The sequence below is a fragment of the Adiantum capillus-veneris genome, chromosome 20, assembly GCF_014529385.1.
Source record: "Adiantum capillus-veneris isolate H3 chromosome 20, ASM1452938v2, whole genome shotgun sequence".
Taxonomy (NCBI): domain Eukaryota; kingdom Viridiplantae; phylum Streptophyta; class Polypodiopsida; order Polypodiales; family Pteridaceae; genus Adiantum; species Adiantum capillus-veneris.
The window spans coordinates 3,370,267-3,386,162 of NC_140950.1; the positions used below are offsets into that span (position 1 = coordinate 3,370,267).

The window sequence follows — 15,896 nt, forward strand, 5'->3', positions numbered from 1 at the left end:
TTCGCGCGACTTTTTTGAAGCCCACAGTTGACCATTTTCAACACTGTCTCACACGAGACATGAGGGGTAAGTTCTTTACTCGTCAATGATCCATTTGTACGGCCGGTAGCTAGTTTAAAACCCTAGAAAAAACCCTACAAATCGAGCAGTGCACGAAGACCTACGACCTAAATCTGACCATAACGGCCTGCCAGCTGGACCAAATCAGATGGGATTTGCACCATAGCATGCCCTAACATAATAGAACCTTCCTATATCATCAGATGACCATTCGGCAGGGATCGAGGGGGTCCCCAGTAGAAAAGTTGGGTTTTTGGCAAATGCTAGAATTCCGACCTAACTCCATAGATGGCTTGCTTATGCGGTCCATTTACGTATATGATTGGTTTGTTGAAATCCATCAAGCAAAGCCCTCGAAAAGCAGAAAATGGCTCAAAGGTTACAAAGCGTCAAATTTGACATATGGGGTCAAGCTGACTCCAAATGAGCCAGAATTGGACAGGTTGCTTCACGACTATGTTGCGGACAAGTCCAAAGCCTCAAAGTTGACCGACCAACCCAACAAGCAGTGTAGTCACAAAAAATGGTGATTTCAGAGTCGACAAAGCACAAAGTGATGCTGGCATGACCAAACTTGGCTAAATTCAATTTAGGACTTGTATTAGGTGTATGGAATATGTCTAGGTCAAATTTGTAGGTTTTGCAAAGATTTTGTCACTATAGTAAATAATCGTGATTATTTACTTTTGCATCAGTTTTGCTTGGAAGTTGTCACCTCAACTCACCTATCATGTGTACACACCTATTACATGCCAAAAATCAAGTATGAGCCAAAATGACCACCCATTACTTGGAAAATTGTCAAAAAACACAAAGAAGTCTTTGCAAGCCAAATTTTGGGTTATGGACAATATTTCTTGATCCAAAACACCTCATATCTCATACCCAAGGTCTATCAATGCCTAGAACCAATTTGTACCAAAAAATGCCAAATTTGGAAGAAAAGTTAAGAATCGCGATTATTTACTTTCTGGTCAAAATTGGGAAATTTTGATATTTTGCCATCATACATCCAAAGTACATGATGTCTTAAGCCCACTAGCCAACTTTGAACCAATTTGGAGCCCAAAATCTCAAATTTCCTTTATATCTACTGTTTCAGAGACCTAAAGCCAAAATCTGGTACCATTTTCACCCAATGCATCCAAATGAGCTCATATTTCACTCAGAGCATGTATTTGGTATATACTTCAAGTCTATGAAGCTAAGTTTGCAAAAAGTTGAAAATTTTCCTCAACTATAAATAATCGCAATTATTTACTTTGGTTGCAAATATTTGTTTTGACTTTACAGTTTTGTTCCTTGCATGTTTTTATGCATCTTTGCTTGTTCAAAAATTGATTTGAAGCAAAATTGACCAAAATTGTCAGCATTTCAGTCTAAAAGACATTTCAGAGAAGATTCCGACAAATTTGCTAACTTTGCACTCTATTCACTAAACAGGAGCTATGCAAGTAGCGGAGAGGGCTAAAAAGAAGCTCAACCAAAAAGAGAAACTATAGGAACTTCCCGCTTATCAACTAGACCCCGAGTCAGTCACAGCAGCAAGGCATCATACCTCTCTAGAGAATAGCTAGAAGAGCACCATACTACAGTCTTCAATGGCAAATTCAAGAGTGAAGAATGACATCAGGTGGAGTTGAAACTCCTACCCAAAGAAGTCTATGATGTAGCCGCAAAGCCAGAGACAAAAGAGGCTAACCGTAGGCTGGGACTCAGGGATTTTTACGAACAAGAGCCTTGCGGAGTGGATTTTCAAAAAGCTTACGAGCTTCTATCCACAATTATAGAAGATGGAACCGCACAGATATCTGACACCCAAGGGAACAAGGTCGAAGTGGTCATCACTAAAGAGATAGTGGCAGAGGCACTCAAACTGCCCACAAAAGGAATGACCATGCGAGCAAGGGACAGGAAAACCACGGGAACAGTTACCAAAGAGACGGCCACAGCTACATTCACCGATTTAATTCACAAACAAGTGGAAGAGCCAGCCCGCTTGTACCACCAGCACTTCCATTTCCTGGCAAAAAGGCCACCAAGGTACACTACGCCAAATCACGTCGTGGCCACCACATTCATTAAAGTTCTCAAGTTGACAACAAGGCAACCAGTGGACCATGCGCAGTATGTCTTGACCACTTTGAAGGGCACCAAGAAGGAAGGCAAAATCACTTACTTGGGTGCACCAGAGGTCTTGACAACAATAGCATATCATGCCATCTGCATGGCTGACAATTTACCACCTGCTCCTGATCAAAATACCTGGATATTGAAAGCACAACCATCTCCAAGAGCTACAAGGTCAAGAAAAAGATCGTATAAATCCGATGAAGAATCAGCTGACAGCTCGCCGAAAAGGCACAGCAGCGAGAGCTCTGACAACGAGGAAAAGAGAGCTCGGAGAGAAGAAATGAAAAGAAAAGATGTGGCTACACACCAAGAAGAGCCAACCCAAAAGCAAGCGCGCTTTGAAAGAGAGAAACAGGCCTACCAGCGCAGTAGACAAGCACAAGGGAAGGACCAAGAAAAATGGTTGCCTACTGGACTCAAAGGCCCTAGAACAAAGCACCACACAAGAAAAGAGGCCGAAGATCTGACAAAAAGATTGGAAAGAATGTACCAAGAAGCCGAAGCCCTCAAGCTGAAGTAGGTAGAAGACGCGGCAAGAAAAGCCAAAGAGGCGGAAGAACAAAGACAAGCCGAGGAAACGACTAGAGAAGAAACACAAGAGCAAGGATATGGATCTCCCAGACCAACCTCATCGCCTATCGAATAACAGGAACACCCCATGCCAAGTTCACCACCATCACATGAGAAAGAGAAAGATTCTGAGCCCACCAAACAAACAAAATCCGCACAAGAAGCTGACCAGCACGAGAGACAAAAAGAGAAAGAAGATGATCCGGAACAGGATAAGGCCACCGAAGATACTCAAAATCCTGAAGAGAAAAAGGCAAGTGAATCTGCACAAGAGGCTGATAATGAAGCAGATCCAAAAAAAGAGTCTACCACTGCACAAGAGAAAGAACCCGAGCTAGAGAAGGAAGAAAGGCCGGCACCAGAAGAGACAACAAGGTCTGAGCCAACACCCTCTACTTCTACTCAGCCAAAAACTGTCGAGGAATCAAAGCCTCATGATGACAAAGAAGAAGACCAACTCTCTACCTCCACACAAGAGGAACCAGTAGCTACGACGCAACAGAAAGACACACATGAGGCTGCGAGCACATCTCAGCTGGCAAGACAAGAGGAGTGGCAGTCCAACAACAAAGTAATAGTACAAGTCAATGAATATGCACGGCAGATGCAAGAAATGACAGAGAGACTATCAAACCACAACACAAAGACCAAAGAACTTGAGATGGTGATCGACGCTCTCCAAGAAGAGTTAGAAGACATTGTCATCACCGATCTTCAAAGGCAGGTGCAAGAGATGAAGGCAGAAGTTGAACAACACCAGCTAGCTAGGGATAGGCAACAAAACAAAATGGAGGAGTTAGGTGATTTACTTACCAAATTATCTGATGCCTGCAAAGCAAAAGACGAGCAACTGACATAAGTTACGAATGAACTTCTTACAACATCTCTGTCAACTCAAAAAATTCAGGTGCAATTAGATGTTGCCAATGCTTCTCTGCAATACTCTAAACAGCGGATCAATGATCAGGCAATTTTCTTACGGCAAATAAGAGAAAATCCAGCTGTGGCCTCGATCAAAGGGACTGACGAAGTGTACAAGGGACTAGAGAAGAAAAACAAAGATCTTGAGTTGGAATTAAAGCTAGAACAATCACAACGCAGGGACCTGGCACTGATGCGGGTTCAAAGAGAAGAGGAGCTCCTAAAGAAAATAGCAGAGCTCAAGCAAGTTAACCAACTTCTCAGAGATGGAAAACCAGACACTCAAGAAGAGGCAAGGCACTTCAGAGCCGCCACAGATAGACATACCCTCGGCCTCGTTTACTGAATTTGAGACACAGTCCACAACAGAGCCGAGTGGTGATGAGGATTTTCATATCAATATCACGGATGCAGACACAGTGCCAATGGTCCAGCTGTCAAAAGCTGAAGAAGATGCACTGAAAGAGAAGATCACCCGAGAGGTGGATGAGCAGTGGAAAGCCGCAATGGAGTGGGAGTTGAGACTTTTACACTCTGTCAACGTCACTCAACTCACTCCCGATCAGATCAATGCGCAATTGCATCAACAATCCATGACATACCCTCTCATCAAAGTGGAATCACTACAGGTGAAAGAGAGGCAAAGATATGCAAGAAGATGGCGCATATAAAGACCACCCAAAGTGGAGGTTAAGCTAGCTGAACAAGAATCCGAGATACCTGATTCTGTTCACAAGAGCACCTGCAACCCTTCAAAGAGATCCAACCTTCTGTCATGTACCAAAAGTAAGGACAGGGCAAGAGCATGAAGCATTGACAAAGAAGCGGCCAACTTGGCTTAACTACCCCAGGCTGCCAGCTCTAGAGAGAGGACAAGCAACAAAGGAATACATGGTGAAAACCCTAACGGGCGCCGTGTCTTTCTTCATGAGTCTACCGGATCTCTCCTGCACCATGTTGCATATGATCTGCAGAATGTTGCTCACATGCATCCAAGTTTTTAATGAGCCTGAGCAAACAGGAGCCCCATGGATATCATTTTTAGAAGGTAACAAAGGCTTATGCGATGATCTGAGTAGTCAACCTTCGGAAGAAGTCCTTTATGGATTCTATGCTAGATGCATGTTCTTGCCATCAAATAATATGTTGGCCTTTGAAGAAGCTTTCTACACTGGATTCGTCACCTGGCGAACGAAGATATTTGCCCCGGTGATCAACAACCTCACATCCAGGTTTGTAGGCTACTCGGCGTTAGAGATGAAGAATAAAGTGACAATGCAATTTCTGCAAGTGCCCGACAAAGAAAGAAGAATCAGATACCAGAAGGCACTCCATGCCCTCAAAGACTGCCTTGCCAGCCGTCAACCCGAAGACTATTTCAGCCCATAAAGTTGTGTCAAGGGACGACACAGGCGAGGAGGGGGAAAATGTCAGCAGCAAGCTAACACAAACACCATTTTTTGGAGTTCTCTTTGTAAAATATTTATTATTTTGATAAATTGGGAATATTGTATTTTCTCGGATAAACTCTGTAATTAATGAGCCGGGACTACAAGCTTCCAAATTGTATCAGCCAGTCATTACCCAGCTTTGGTAGAACTCCAGATTATTAGTTTTGACCACCCAAAAACCTTGGCTAAGGTATAAAAGCCAATTTTTGTAAGTTTTTTATAAGTTTTGGATAAGAAATACAGAGCGTGAGATAACGGCGCTCACTTCTCTCCTTCTCGCGCTTCCTAACTCCCTCTCCGGTTGTCACATTGCGATTGCGTTTGTTGCATTGCAACCGCATGTAAGAGCTCTACGCATTGACGAACGCAGTTCACAATATTTCGTAGCTTTTGGCGTCACCGACGACCTGCAACCTAATTTCATCATAACTAGGAATTTACACTTTGTCCTAGAAGTTTTGTTACGTTTGGATGTCATTTGATGCTGTAACGGATGTGATTTTTTTGCCGATGAGCGATTGGCTTTTGGTGATTTCAGTCGCTTGAGTGTAGCTTGAGTTAGATGCGAGTTGTTAGTTGTTTTCCGAGAGATTAACGACCTCTTGTAGCCTCTATGTACTAGTCGAGTCAGCTTCGTACCATGGTTTGACAAATTAATCGTGATTCTCGCTAATACTGCAATAAGATAGGATGGTGAGGTTAGACATGCGTCCCACACTCAAAAGGGATGTCGTCAATAAAGACAGCTTGAAACCCCTTGAGAAAATTGGATAACTCTAATTCCTTTTGATTGTGTATATTTTCTTTTGCTAAAACATTAGGGTTCATTTTGAGAGTCTTTAACAAAAATCATGTACACGGAAATAGAGCTCTTTAGTGACTTATTGAAAGCTTGCGTATGTACAATGGGTATGGTGTTACCCATTTGCTTGGAATCCATGTACATATCTTTTTCCCTAAACTTAAAGGAGATTCTCCTTTCAGGAAATTTAACATTGGCAGCCATGCGATCAAACCATGGTGCCCCTAGAATTACATCCTCATGCTTGAGAGGAGAGATAAAGAAGTCCTCTTTGTCCACATAGCTTTGGACATGGAGCCTCAATTTCTTGATTAAGGGAGTGACTGAAGCTTCTTGCCCCTTGAAAGCACCATCTGCAGGTAGGACATCTCCCATCTTGTAAGCTTCTATGCCTAGCTTGGTGGCCGACTCTGTGGATATGAAGTTGTGAGTAGAACCAGGGTCAAAAAGAGAATAAAAGCATCATGTTCTCTTACCTTTCCCCAAGCATGGCATAGAGGAAATCCTTTGTGGTGAGTCTCCTCCTCTTGGATTTCGACCAAGGTAGCTCTAGGAGGCTCATGGCAGGTGTTCTTTTGGGGACAAGCATGATATGCATGCCTTTGCTCGTCGCACTTGAAACATCGGTTATCCTTGCGATAACACTCAAGCTCTTCAGGAGAGACTTTGTTTTTGCCTTTGTAAACTTCCTTCTCTTTAGCTTTGTTGGAGTTGCCCTTAGGAGACTTTTGGACAGTGTCCTTCCCCTTAGGCTCATTGGAACCCTTGTTTTCCGTGGGCCTAGAATTTCTTTTAGCCCCCGTTTGGAAATTGATTCAAGAAGCCACCCTAGTATGGTGTATAACCGCCGATATGGTGCGTGGCCTTTGGGAGTTGACATACTCCGCCATTTCTTCAGTTAAGCCCGCACAAATTTGTTGCTTTTGCTCTCCAAAATCCAACTTCTTAAAGACAGTGGCTTTGAGTTGTAAGTCCCAAAACTTGTCTACATATTTGTGAATGGATTCGTATAGGGGTGATAGCATAAAAAGGTGGTCAATTTTTGAGGAAAAAATGGTGGATCACTTTAGTACTTTCACGTTGGGTGAGGGTCTAGATTAACTTGATTAAGTGTACCAAGATTTGGGAGGTTCATTTCAAGAATTCATCATTTTTTGAAATGCAAGCATACTAGCACTTGGGAAGTCCAGTGACCGTCGAGGAGCCTTCCATGCAAAGAGGCCCGTGAGCTTCATACAACTTGTTGGAGCAAATTCAGTGCTATTCTCTGTTGTTCGACATTGCCACGATCTCCTTCATCCAGCAGGCAAGCCATTTACTACTCACGGCTGGTTAGAACTGTATGTGTGTGTGTGTGTGTGTGTGTGTGTGTGTGTGTGTGTGAGAGAGAGAGAGAGAGAGAGAGAGAGAGATGTTGCTTGATGGATGCCTAGGTTTCTTTGTGCATGCCTCTCTCCCTAGTCCTTGTGTGTGTGTGTGTGTGTGTGTGTGTGTGTGTGTGTGTGTGTGTGTGAGAGAGAGAGAGAGAGAGAGAGAGAGAGAGAGAGAAAGAGAGATGTTGCTTGTCAACCGCCCAATGCTGGGCCATATTTCTCTGTGTGTGTGTGTGAAATGTTGCTTGATGGCTGCCCAGGTTTCTATGCGCATGCCTCTCTCCCTCCCTGTGTGTGTGTGTGTGTGTGTTTGAGAGAGAGAGAGAGAGAGAGAGAGAGAGAGAGAGATGCTGCTTGTCAGCTGCAACAATGCTGCACCATGTCTATGCTGCACCATGTCTTTGCAAATTATGCTCTCTCTCTCTCTCTCTCTCTCTCTCTCTCTCTCTCTCTCTCTCTCTCTCTCTCTCTCTCTCTCTCTCTCTCTCTCTCTCATGGTGTTGCATACATTTTTGAAGATTTGATGTTTTTTAATGGGTACACCAGAAATGAAGGCGCCCCCACAAAAGTGCACCTTACCAAACAAATTGCCCGCTGAGGTGTCATCCGCCAGCTTGCATTCTTGCAGCAGCAAGCCCAAGAGTGGGGCAAGTATGTCGCCAAAGGACACCTTTCCTATCTTTGATAAGAGCAATGGTAATCACCCGTTTCCTTCTTATAAATGGCTCACCCTGTCATGATAGTACTTTGTGGTAAAAGTTGTGCCTGGTTGTTTTACATGCACGTTTGTTGTTTTTATAATTCAATGGTAGCATCTTGGAAGGCGCAATATCCCAAGCAGACCAGATTCTTCTTTACACGACATGACCTACATGAGGAGTACAGTTTGAGCTTGGAAGGCATGCTATACCAGCATTTGTCTGATGAGGATGTGACAGATGAGGATTGGCTGTCAGTCTTCACAAAGAAAAGGGAGAAAGGTGGCAGGCTCTACTTGCATCAAGTGCGGCGAGAATATGCAAAAGAATGCAGGTTATTGTTTCACAAAGTGTATCAAGCCATGCCAACCAACAAAGAAATCATGCACAAGTTTTCAACCCTTTTTGTATATGAGAGATGTCCAGCTGCCATGCAGAGTCCAAAGGGTCAGCGGAAGGTTGCATGGGTTGTTTTTGGTGAGCAGGTCCTAGACCATTGCAAGAAGCTCCCGGGTGGGATGGAAAAAAAGCTCAAGAATTGGGCTGATTGCAATGAGGGCAGTGAGCAGGTGACTCAGACCACAGTTTACTCCGAAGTCTCGCATTGACCATGGGAGGATGACAGGGAAAGGCTCTATTTCTTGCAATTTGGGCCCTCAGTATAATCTGAATTGCAGCTTTGTTAACCTCCAGATTTTGGCAGAAGTGGAGCAGATGTTGGCTGCAAGAAAGACAGAACTAGAGTGTGTGAAAAGCACAATAGGTGCAGCCCAAGTCCAACTACAAGAGAAAAGCCAAAGCATGTGGAAGATAGAGGGAACATCATCGACTGCAGTCGTGCTTCAAGGGCAATTGAGTGAGCTGCAAACACTACAGGCCATCATGAAGGGAGCAGGTGGTAACTCTGATTCTGAATTTTTGGTGATTGACGCAAAGATCATTGCTCTCTCAAGTGCGTTGACCGCCCTTGGGGTTGATGCAAGCCACTCCCAAATTAGAGCCGATGTTGATCGTATAGAGGTACGCCTCAAGACTGATACATTGTGTACTAAAATTAAACCTTGCATTTAGGTTTTATATTATGTCTAAGCACCATAGGTATTTTAAAGGATAGTGTAAGTACCATGTTGACAAGATCAACTCTCAATATTCACCACTTGACTGGGATTGTGTTTCACATGGTACTTTCTACAAGTGACAATGGAGTCTTATTGGTACTTAACAAGGCACTGTAAGTAGATAGAACTACTTAAAACTCCACCATTTCACAAGGGTTAAATATGACATGGTACTTTATATAAGTACCAATGGATCCTTATAGATGTTTCACTCAAGCTTAGGGATGGTAGAAACAAGGTAGAACTGTCAAATTTCACCGAGTGAATGAGATAATATACACTATGGTACTTTTTGTAGTACCCAATGAGACATTATTGGTGCTTTGTAGAGCTTAGGTCCGGTAGCAAATAGGTCATGCTCTGAAAATTTACCATTTGACAATGATTGAATAGATCATGGTACTTTTTGTATGCACCAATGGAAGTTTACTGTCCACTGCTTCACAAAGCTGAGGGATACTGGTGGAAATCACAAAGTCCATGTATGTGACTATGATTTAAGGTACTTTATACGGAAGTTTTTTGTATGGTAGTTCAAATTGAAGGTGCAACCATGAGTACCACATAGGCACTCGTACATATTGTTGTATTACTTGGTAGAATTTACAGTACCTATCATAAGTTTATTTAAAAAATCATATGCATTTATCTTTCAAAGTACATATTTCTTGGGCCCAAAGTACATATGCCTCTTTTTCAAAGTACCATGCATGTGTTTGTACATTGTGAAATTATATATGCCTTTTTTCAAAGTACCATCCATGTGTTTGTACATTGTGAAAGTACATATATGCCTTTTTGCAAAGCACTATGCATGTGTTTGTACACTATCAAAGTACCTATTCCTTTTTTGCAAGTTCCATGAGTTCCACATAGGTTCTTTGTACATATTGTTGTATTACTTGGTAGATTTTAAAGTACTTGTCATAGTTTTATTGATAAATCATATGCATTTATCAAAGTACATATTTCTTGTTTCCAAAGTACCATCCATGTGGTTGTACATTGTGAAAGTACACATGCCTTTTTCCAAAGTACCATGCATGTTTTTGTACATTGTGAAAGTACATATGCCTTTTTTCCAAAGTACCATGCATGTGTTTGTACATTGTAAAAGTACATATTTGCCTTTTTTGCAAAGCACCATGCATGTGTTTGTACATTGTGAAAGTACCTATTACGTTTTTTCAAAGTACCTTCAATGGTAAGTTCTTTTGATTGGTACTCTGAGCCTATCCTTGGTACTGTCATAAGTCCCTACAGTGTATCCTTACTACTTTTTTGACAATACATTGCAATTGGTGGTTTCAACATACCCTTGCTATCCCTTGGTACTATATGTATAAGTAATCATGATAGTTCCTTTAATCTTGGACAGATGGACTAATATTTACTTCCCCTTTGTGGTGCAAAAAGAACTGCTTGACTTGGTAGCATCAGAAGCTACATGTGCTGCTCAAGTCAAATTTTGTGAGAGCTTGCTAGTGAAAGTGAAGGGAGGTGATTCAATGTTGCTATGTCCTACCAGCTGGCGAGCATGGGAGGCAACTGCAGGCCAAAGTGACTGTTCCAGGAGCTTGTGTTGCATGTGGTTTAGGTTTTGTGGGTTACGACGTCGTGTGTGTGTATACACTAGCATGTGGTGATACATACCATGCTTTGTGTTTTGATGGATGGGCTACGTCAGAGAAAGTATGTGCCAACCCCTCCTGTAAGCAGAGTGTTCCGGAATCAGCAAAGTCAATGCTTGTGCATAATGGTTGGTTTTTTATTCTCCATGTATGCCTTGATTAATAGAGTTTGTTAAGAATGCTTTTAACTTATTTTTCACACTTTTGTGGTGCAGTGGTAGGTTCTAGTCATATGCCTTATGCAGCAACATTACCATCTGAGGTGCCAATACGGAATGTTGATGCAACTCCCGACGCCCCCACTGTGGACACATACATGCAGTCTGTTGATCAGTCAACTCCAGCTGGTAGGGAAGGCTCATCCTTGGCAGGTGACAAAACTCTGGCTAGCGAGGAAGGCTCGCATGTGGCAGGTGACAAGACCCCAGCTGTTAAGGTGGAGCCCTCTGAACAGACAGAAGGTGAACCAAAACAAAAGGTAACTGAACCAATGGAAAATACTGATGTTACTTTGATGGATGCTGTAGCGCAAGAGGGAGTGGAAGCCGTGCAAAAAATGGTTCACGGTGATGCAAATCCAGATTCCCTTGTCTTCCTTAGTGATATGGTGAAGATCTCAAAGAAGCAAAAGAAACACGATGGTGGTAAGTTGTTTTGGCCACAGGACTTGGATCCCTATAGGCATTGAATGATTTTTATTGTCCCCCCTTTATGGTGCAGCTGGACACTCCAAAAAGGCGCGAGCAACAAATATCACTCGTTCACAGCAGGAATCTAACAAAGCAGAGGATGAGAGTGATGGTGAGACGTCCTTTACGCATGAATTGTTCAGGAAAAGCATCTTAGCACATAGAGGAAGTTTGTAGGTTCAAGCTCATTGATAGTGTCATTTCTGTAACTTATGTTCATGCTCAACTGCGTGTAAGTCGAGTGGGTCTTGGTTTCAGGTGGAGATGGAAAAGCGACGAGCAAGGAAGTTCCGAAGTCACTGCCTCCCCCGAAGAAGTCCCCCATGAAAACTACTCCCCTCCGACATCCCAGTAATATTTCCCACCCCCCAAAGCCTCATGTTTGCAAGAAACTGTGACATTTGTCACTTAGTGTCTTCACTCTCTTGTAATGTCAAGAATCTTTGATTCTTGCTTTTGGAATACAAATGAGAATTTTATGTTGGCCTCCATTTGTCTTTTTTGATTTATTGCAACGGTCACGTTTGTATAGTGTTCGAAAGGTGCTTAGTCTATTCCTTTTCAATTTGCAACGATGTCTTTTACAGAGATACCAAAAGAAAAGGGGACTCTCAAACTGCCTGTCGAGGAAATAATAATCATCATAGATCCACCACTCTATGTTCCAAGCACAATCACATCGTTGCCATTCGATAACCCTACACGACCAGCATTAGTGTTTGATCTTAATGGTGTTCTCTGCGCTTCATGGTTTAAATCTAACCCTCCTGATCTGGAAACTACTACATCGACCTCATCCAAGAGGCGAGGGACAGGTTGATTGAGCCTTTTTCAGAATTTTTTCTATATGTATGATTTATGCATGCCCACCGATCGGGAATTGTTGTAGTTTTCAGGTACCTCTTCGTTCCCAAGGATGCAAAACACTTCTTAGCTTGGGCTATGGGCTCGGCAAATATTTATATCTGGAGTTCAGCAATGCTGGAAAGAGTGGACAGAATAGTCTCTACAGGTTTTAAGGGGATTTGTGACTACTTCAGCGAATGGTCAGGACAACAGCTATGTGATGTAGCCACATTCTCCATGGCAGGTGGAAAACCAATTTTTTTCAAGAATTTGAAAAAAAATTTGAAGGTGGTTTGATGATACGATGCGAGCAATGTGCTATTGATTGACAACAGTTTCTATAAATGCCATTATAATCGTCTCGGTTCCTACATCATTATACCTAGCCTAGAGGAGCGACGTAGTGACTTCTTGTCCAGGGACATGAAGGAGCCTCTTGTGAAATGGCGTGATGCTACAGATCGGTCAGCCAAAGCTGTCACCTTCAATAATGTGAAGCCTACATCGGAGGACGACTATGTTAAAGCTGCACTTTGGCGTGGTGGAAAGATAACCAGTTATGAACAATACTTAAAAGGGCCACAATTGATGCCAATGCTCTTTAAGCGCTAGTGTCTCTACATTGTCATGTAGTGGTGTATTTGTAAAGAACTTATGTAATTTTGTGAAGCCAACTTTTGTAGCAACCCCTTGTATAAGCAGACTTGTCATTATAGCTACCTATTTGTAAGATAACACTCTCCACAAAGCCATGTATATGCCTACTTCCCATGAGGGATGTTTTTTCTGGCAACATTGAGAATGCCTCTATACGGACTGCCTAACATGTAACTAGTCGGCAACACGAAAATTGAATTTATAATTATTCCATTATGTCACCATTGTCGTTTTGGACTCAATTTATTTTGTGGGTAGTGTGTGCTTGGTTGTGGCTGTGGATGGTGTGTGAGACAGGCAAATGAAGGCTTCTACTACCATGCTATGTTTCAAGATTGGAGACCTCTTGTCATTACAATCATGCTATTTTAGGATTCTACCATTGGAAAGTAGCACTACAAGTACCAACCATGGTACTTGGTGTACCCAATGTGCAAACAGGTATTTTAAAAAGGGACTGTGTAACCACCCACAATGGTACACTATCTTCAGACAAATACATGTGACAATGCTGGGAGACTAACAGCCATGGTACTTAGAGTACCAAATTTACAGATATGGTGCATTCATGATACTTAAAGTACCTAATCTGCACACTTCTACAATGAAGAACATTCAATTAGAACCTGTGATTGGTATTTTAAGACTACCTACATACCCCCTATAAGTACCTGAGCAAGCAGTAAAGTGCTTGAAACCTGAACTATAGTACTTAAAGTACCAAATTTAATGATATGTTACAAAAAGATAAAAGTAAGAATCAGGAGGCTACATTTGTGATTATATGTTTTTGGAGGACTCAAATACAACGAACAGTAATTGTAGCAAAACAACTGTTTATTAGGCTCCAATATAGAAAGACCTACAAGACCATTGGCATGCTATTGTACACATTTTCATAAACTTATGCAGATAATCTGAACTTATGTGGCTCACCATGTAAGGGTTCCAAGGGTATCTTGATGGATCGAACCAAGTGCGATGCCAACAACACTTTTGGTTGTTCAAGAGGGATGTAATAAACATCCTCGGTACCATCAACTAGGTCATAGTAGTATCCATCAACCAGATATGAATTTGGAAAAATGCAATTGTCCCAAGAATCTCTTAGCGCTCGTGTTGTTTTGTATTTCTCCTTTGAGCACCTCAAGAGGTAGAAGTCTGCTCCATCTTCGTTCGCATTTGTGGCAAAGCTGTCACCTACACGCAGAGCATCACTGATTGCATCGTGATGTCCACCATACATAGGCAAATCTGATCCTTCGTCGTCACTTGATTGATTGCTTTCTCCATCACTGTCATCCAAGGGTTTGATGCTGATGTACTTCCAGTTCTCGACATGTGTGTTGTTAAGGCATCACCTCCAGCATTGTGACATACAAGGGTAACAAAAACATGAGAGAGCTCTGTAGCGCAGTGCACACTTGTCATTCCTAGAGTGTCCATTCAGACAATGCAATGAGTGTGACCCTTCCACTCGCTTGCAATTCCATTTCCTCTCCCTAGGTACATCAGCCGCTTCGACATCCCAAAAAATTCGAGTCACCTCTGACTGGTGTTTTCATTATGAAATTTATGTTTCAAGAAATTGACCACATCCTTGGCACACTTCATGTGCCAAGCATCAGGTTTCAATTGCTCATGTGTCAGAGCCCTTTTGACGATAGCACCAGCCCCATCATGCTCTCCTTTGCCATGGCCCGATGCAAAGAAAATCCATAGCATCTCAATGCAAGTCAAAGAGTAGTACCTAGATTAATCACACGTCTTAAAGACTAGGCAAGAACACACTACATCCATCTGACCAGACCCAGTGCCGCTTCAAGAAGTTGAAACCTTGCTCCTGTAGCCACACACTATGAACTTGCATACAATGCTGTACAAACAATGTGTCATGCTCTTTGTCATCAGATATGTAAAAATGTATATATTTTAAGACCCTATAAGCCTCGTCCCGAACATAAGTGATGTGCACCAAGATGGTGACTTGTGAAGAGTACCAATGCATTGATTGGATTTCATTTTGCTCCTTGAAAGAGTAATTTTCAGCAAAGTCTATAACAAAGACTACCACGTCTCTAGGAAACCTTTGAATGCAGTCTTTGAATTGTTGAGATTGCCACCTAGCAATAAAATTGTGTTTGATGTAGATGGTTAGATGATTTTCAAGGAAGGATGTAAAGTCCTTGCATCCCATCTCCTTGACCAATAGATCCTTGCGCTTCTTGCCTTCTTGATGGGCTGGCGCAACGTCTTCAAACACCTTTATTGAAATCTGGAATGCATTTTCAGATTTTTCTCTTGGACGGAGCACTAACCGCTTTGATCCACATTGATCACATTCTCCCTTCAAGCAAGCCAGTTTATGAAACATAGACTCATCTGGCTTTGGACATAATACCATCTCAACCAAGCTGTTGATGCTACTGTGCATGTACACAGCAGCTCCACACTTTCCTAGGACCCCTTCTGTGAAGCATATATCACAATTGCAGCCACACCCTTCACTGTGCACTCTTGTCTTGTTTTGTCTCATCTGGTTGAATGCTTCCTTGATGTATATCATCTGTATGTGAGCAATACAGCAGCAAGTGTACCTATCCTTCAACTTGCGAACAAAGCAAGGCTTCAATCCTTCAAAACATCTGAGAGAGATCTTGATGTGTGAATACTGCATTTGGAATCTCCTATAGAGCTCCACTTGTCCAGTGAAAAGTAAATCTCATCAAAACCTGTAGTCAAAACAAGGTCATTTAGTCATTGTAACTTGAATTTGCTACCTAACATGGTACTTTCCTAGACCTTTCATTAGGTACTAAAGTACCTTAGACATTGTAAACGGTACTTTAAGAAGTATCAATTTCTGCAAAGTACCTAAGCCTCTGCAATTGGTACTTTAATAAGCACCACAAAGACTACCTCTAAAGTACCTATATACCTAGATTTG

The 15,896-nt window shown here is 42.2% G+C and overlaps 1 protein-coding gene across 1 annotated transcript; it reads right to left on the reverse strand.

The window, feature by feature from the left end:
• Positions 1 to 9,778: 9,778 nt before the first annotated feature.
• On the reverse strand, positions 9,779 to 15,515 carry LOC147432016 (uncharacterized). The gene is made up of 2 exons (XM_086492999.1): positions 15,154 to 15,515; positions 9,779 to 9,890 (listed from the first exon to the last, which is right to left on the reverse strand). The coding sequence occupies exons 1-2, from the start codon at positions 15,513 to 15,515 to the stop codon at positions 9,779 to 9,781; spliced, it is 474 nt and encodes a 157-aa protein (XP_086349125.1).
• Between the last annotated feature and the right edge of the window lie 381 nt (positions 15,516 to 15,896).

What these genes read in the sequence shown, in the direction of transcription:
- LOC147432016 (XM_086492999.1), bottom strand. Translation starts at nt 15,515, where the DNA reads ATGATATACATCAAGGAAGCATTCAACCAGATGAGACAAAACAAGACA. An exon ending in AAGCGCAAGGATCTATTGGT is followed by an intron (nt 9,891 to 15,153) that starts CAAGGAGATGGG and finishes AATGTACAAACA; the next exon opens with CATGGATGGTACTTTGAAAA.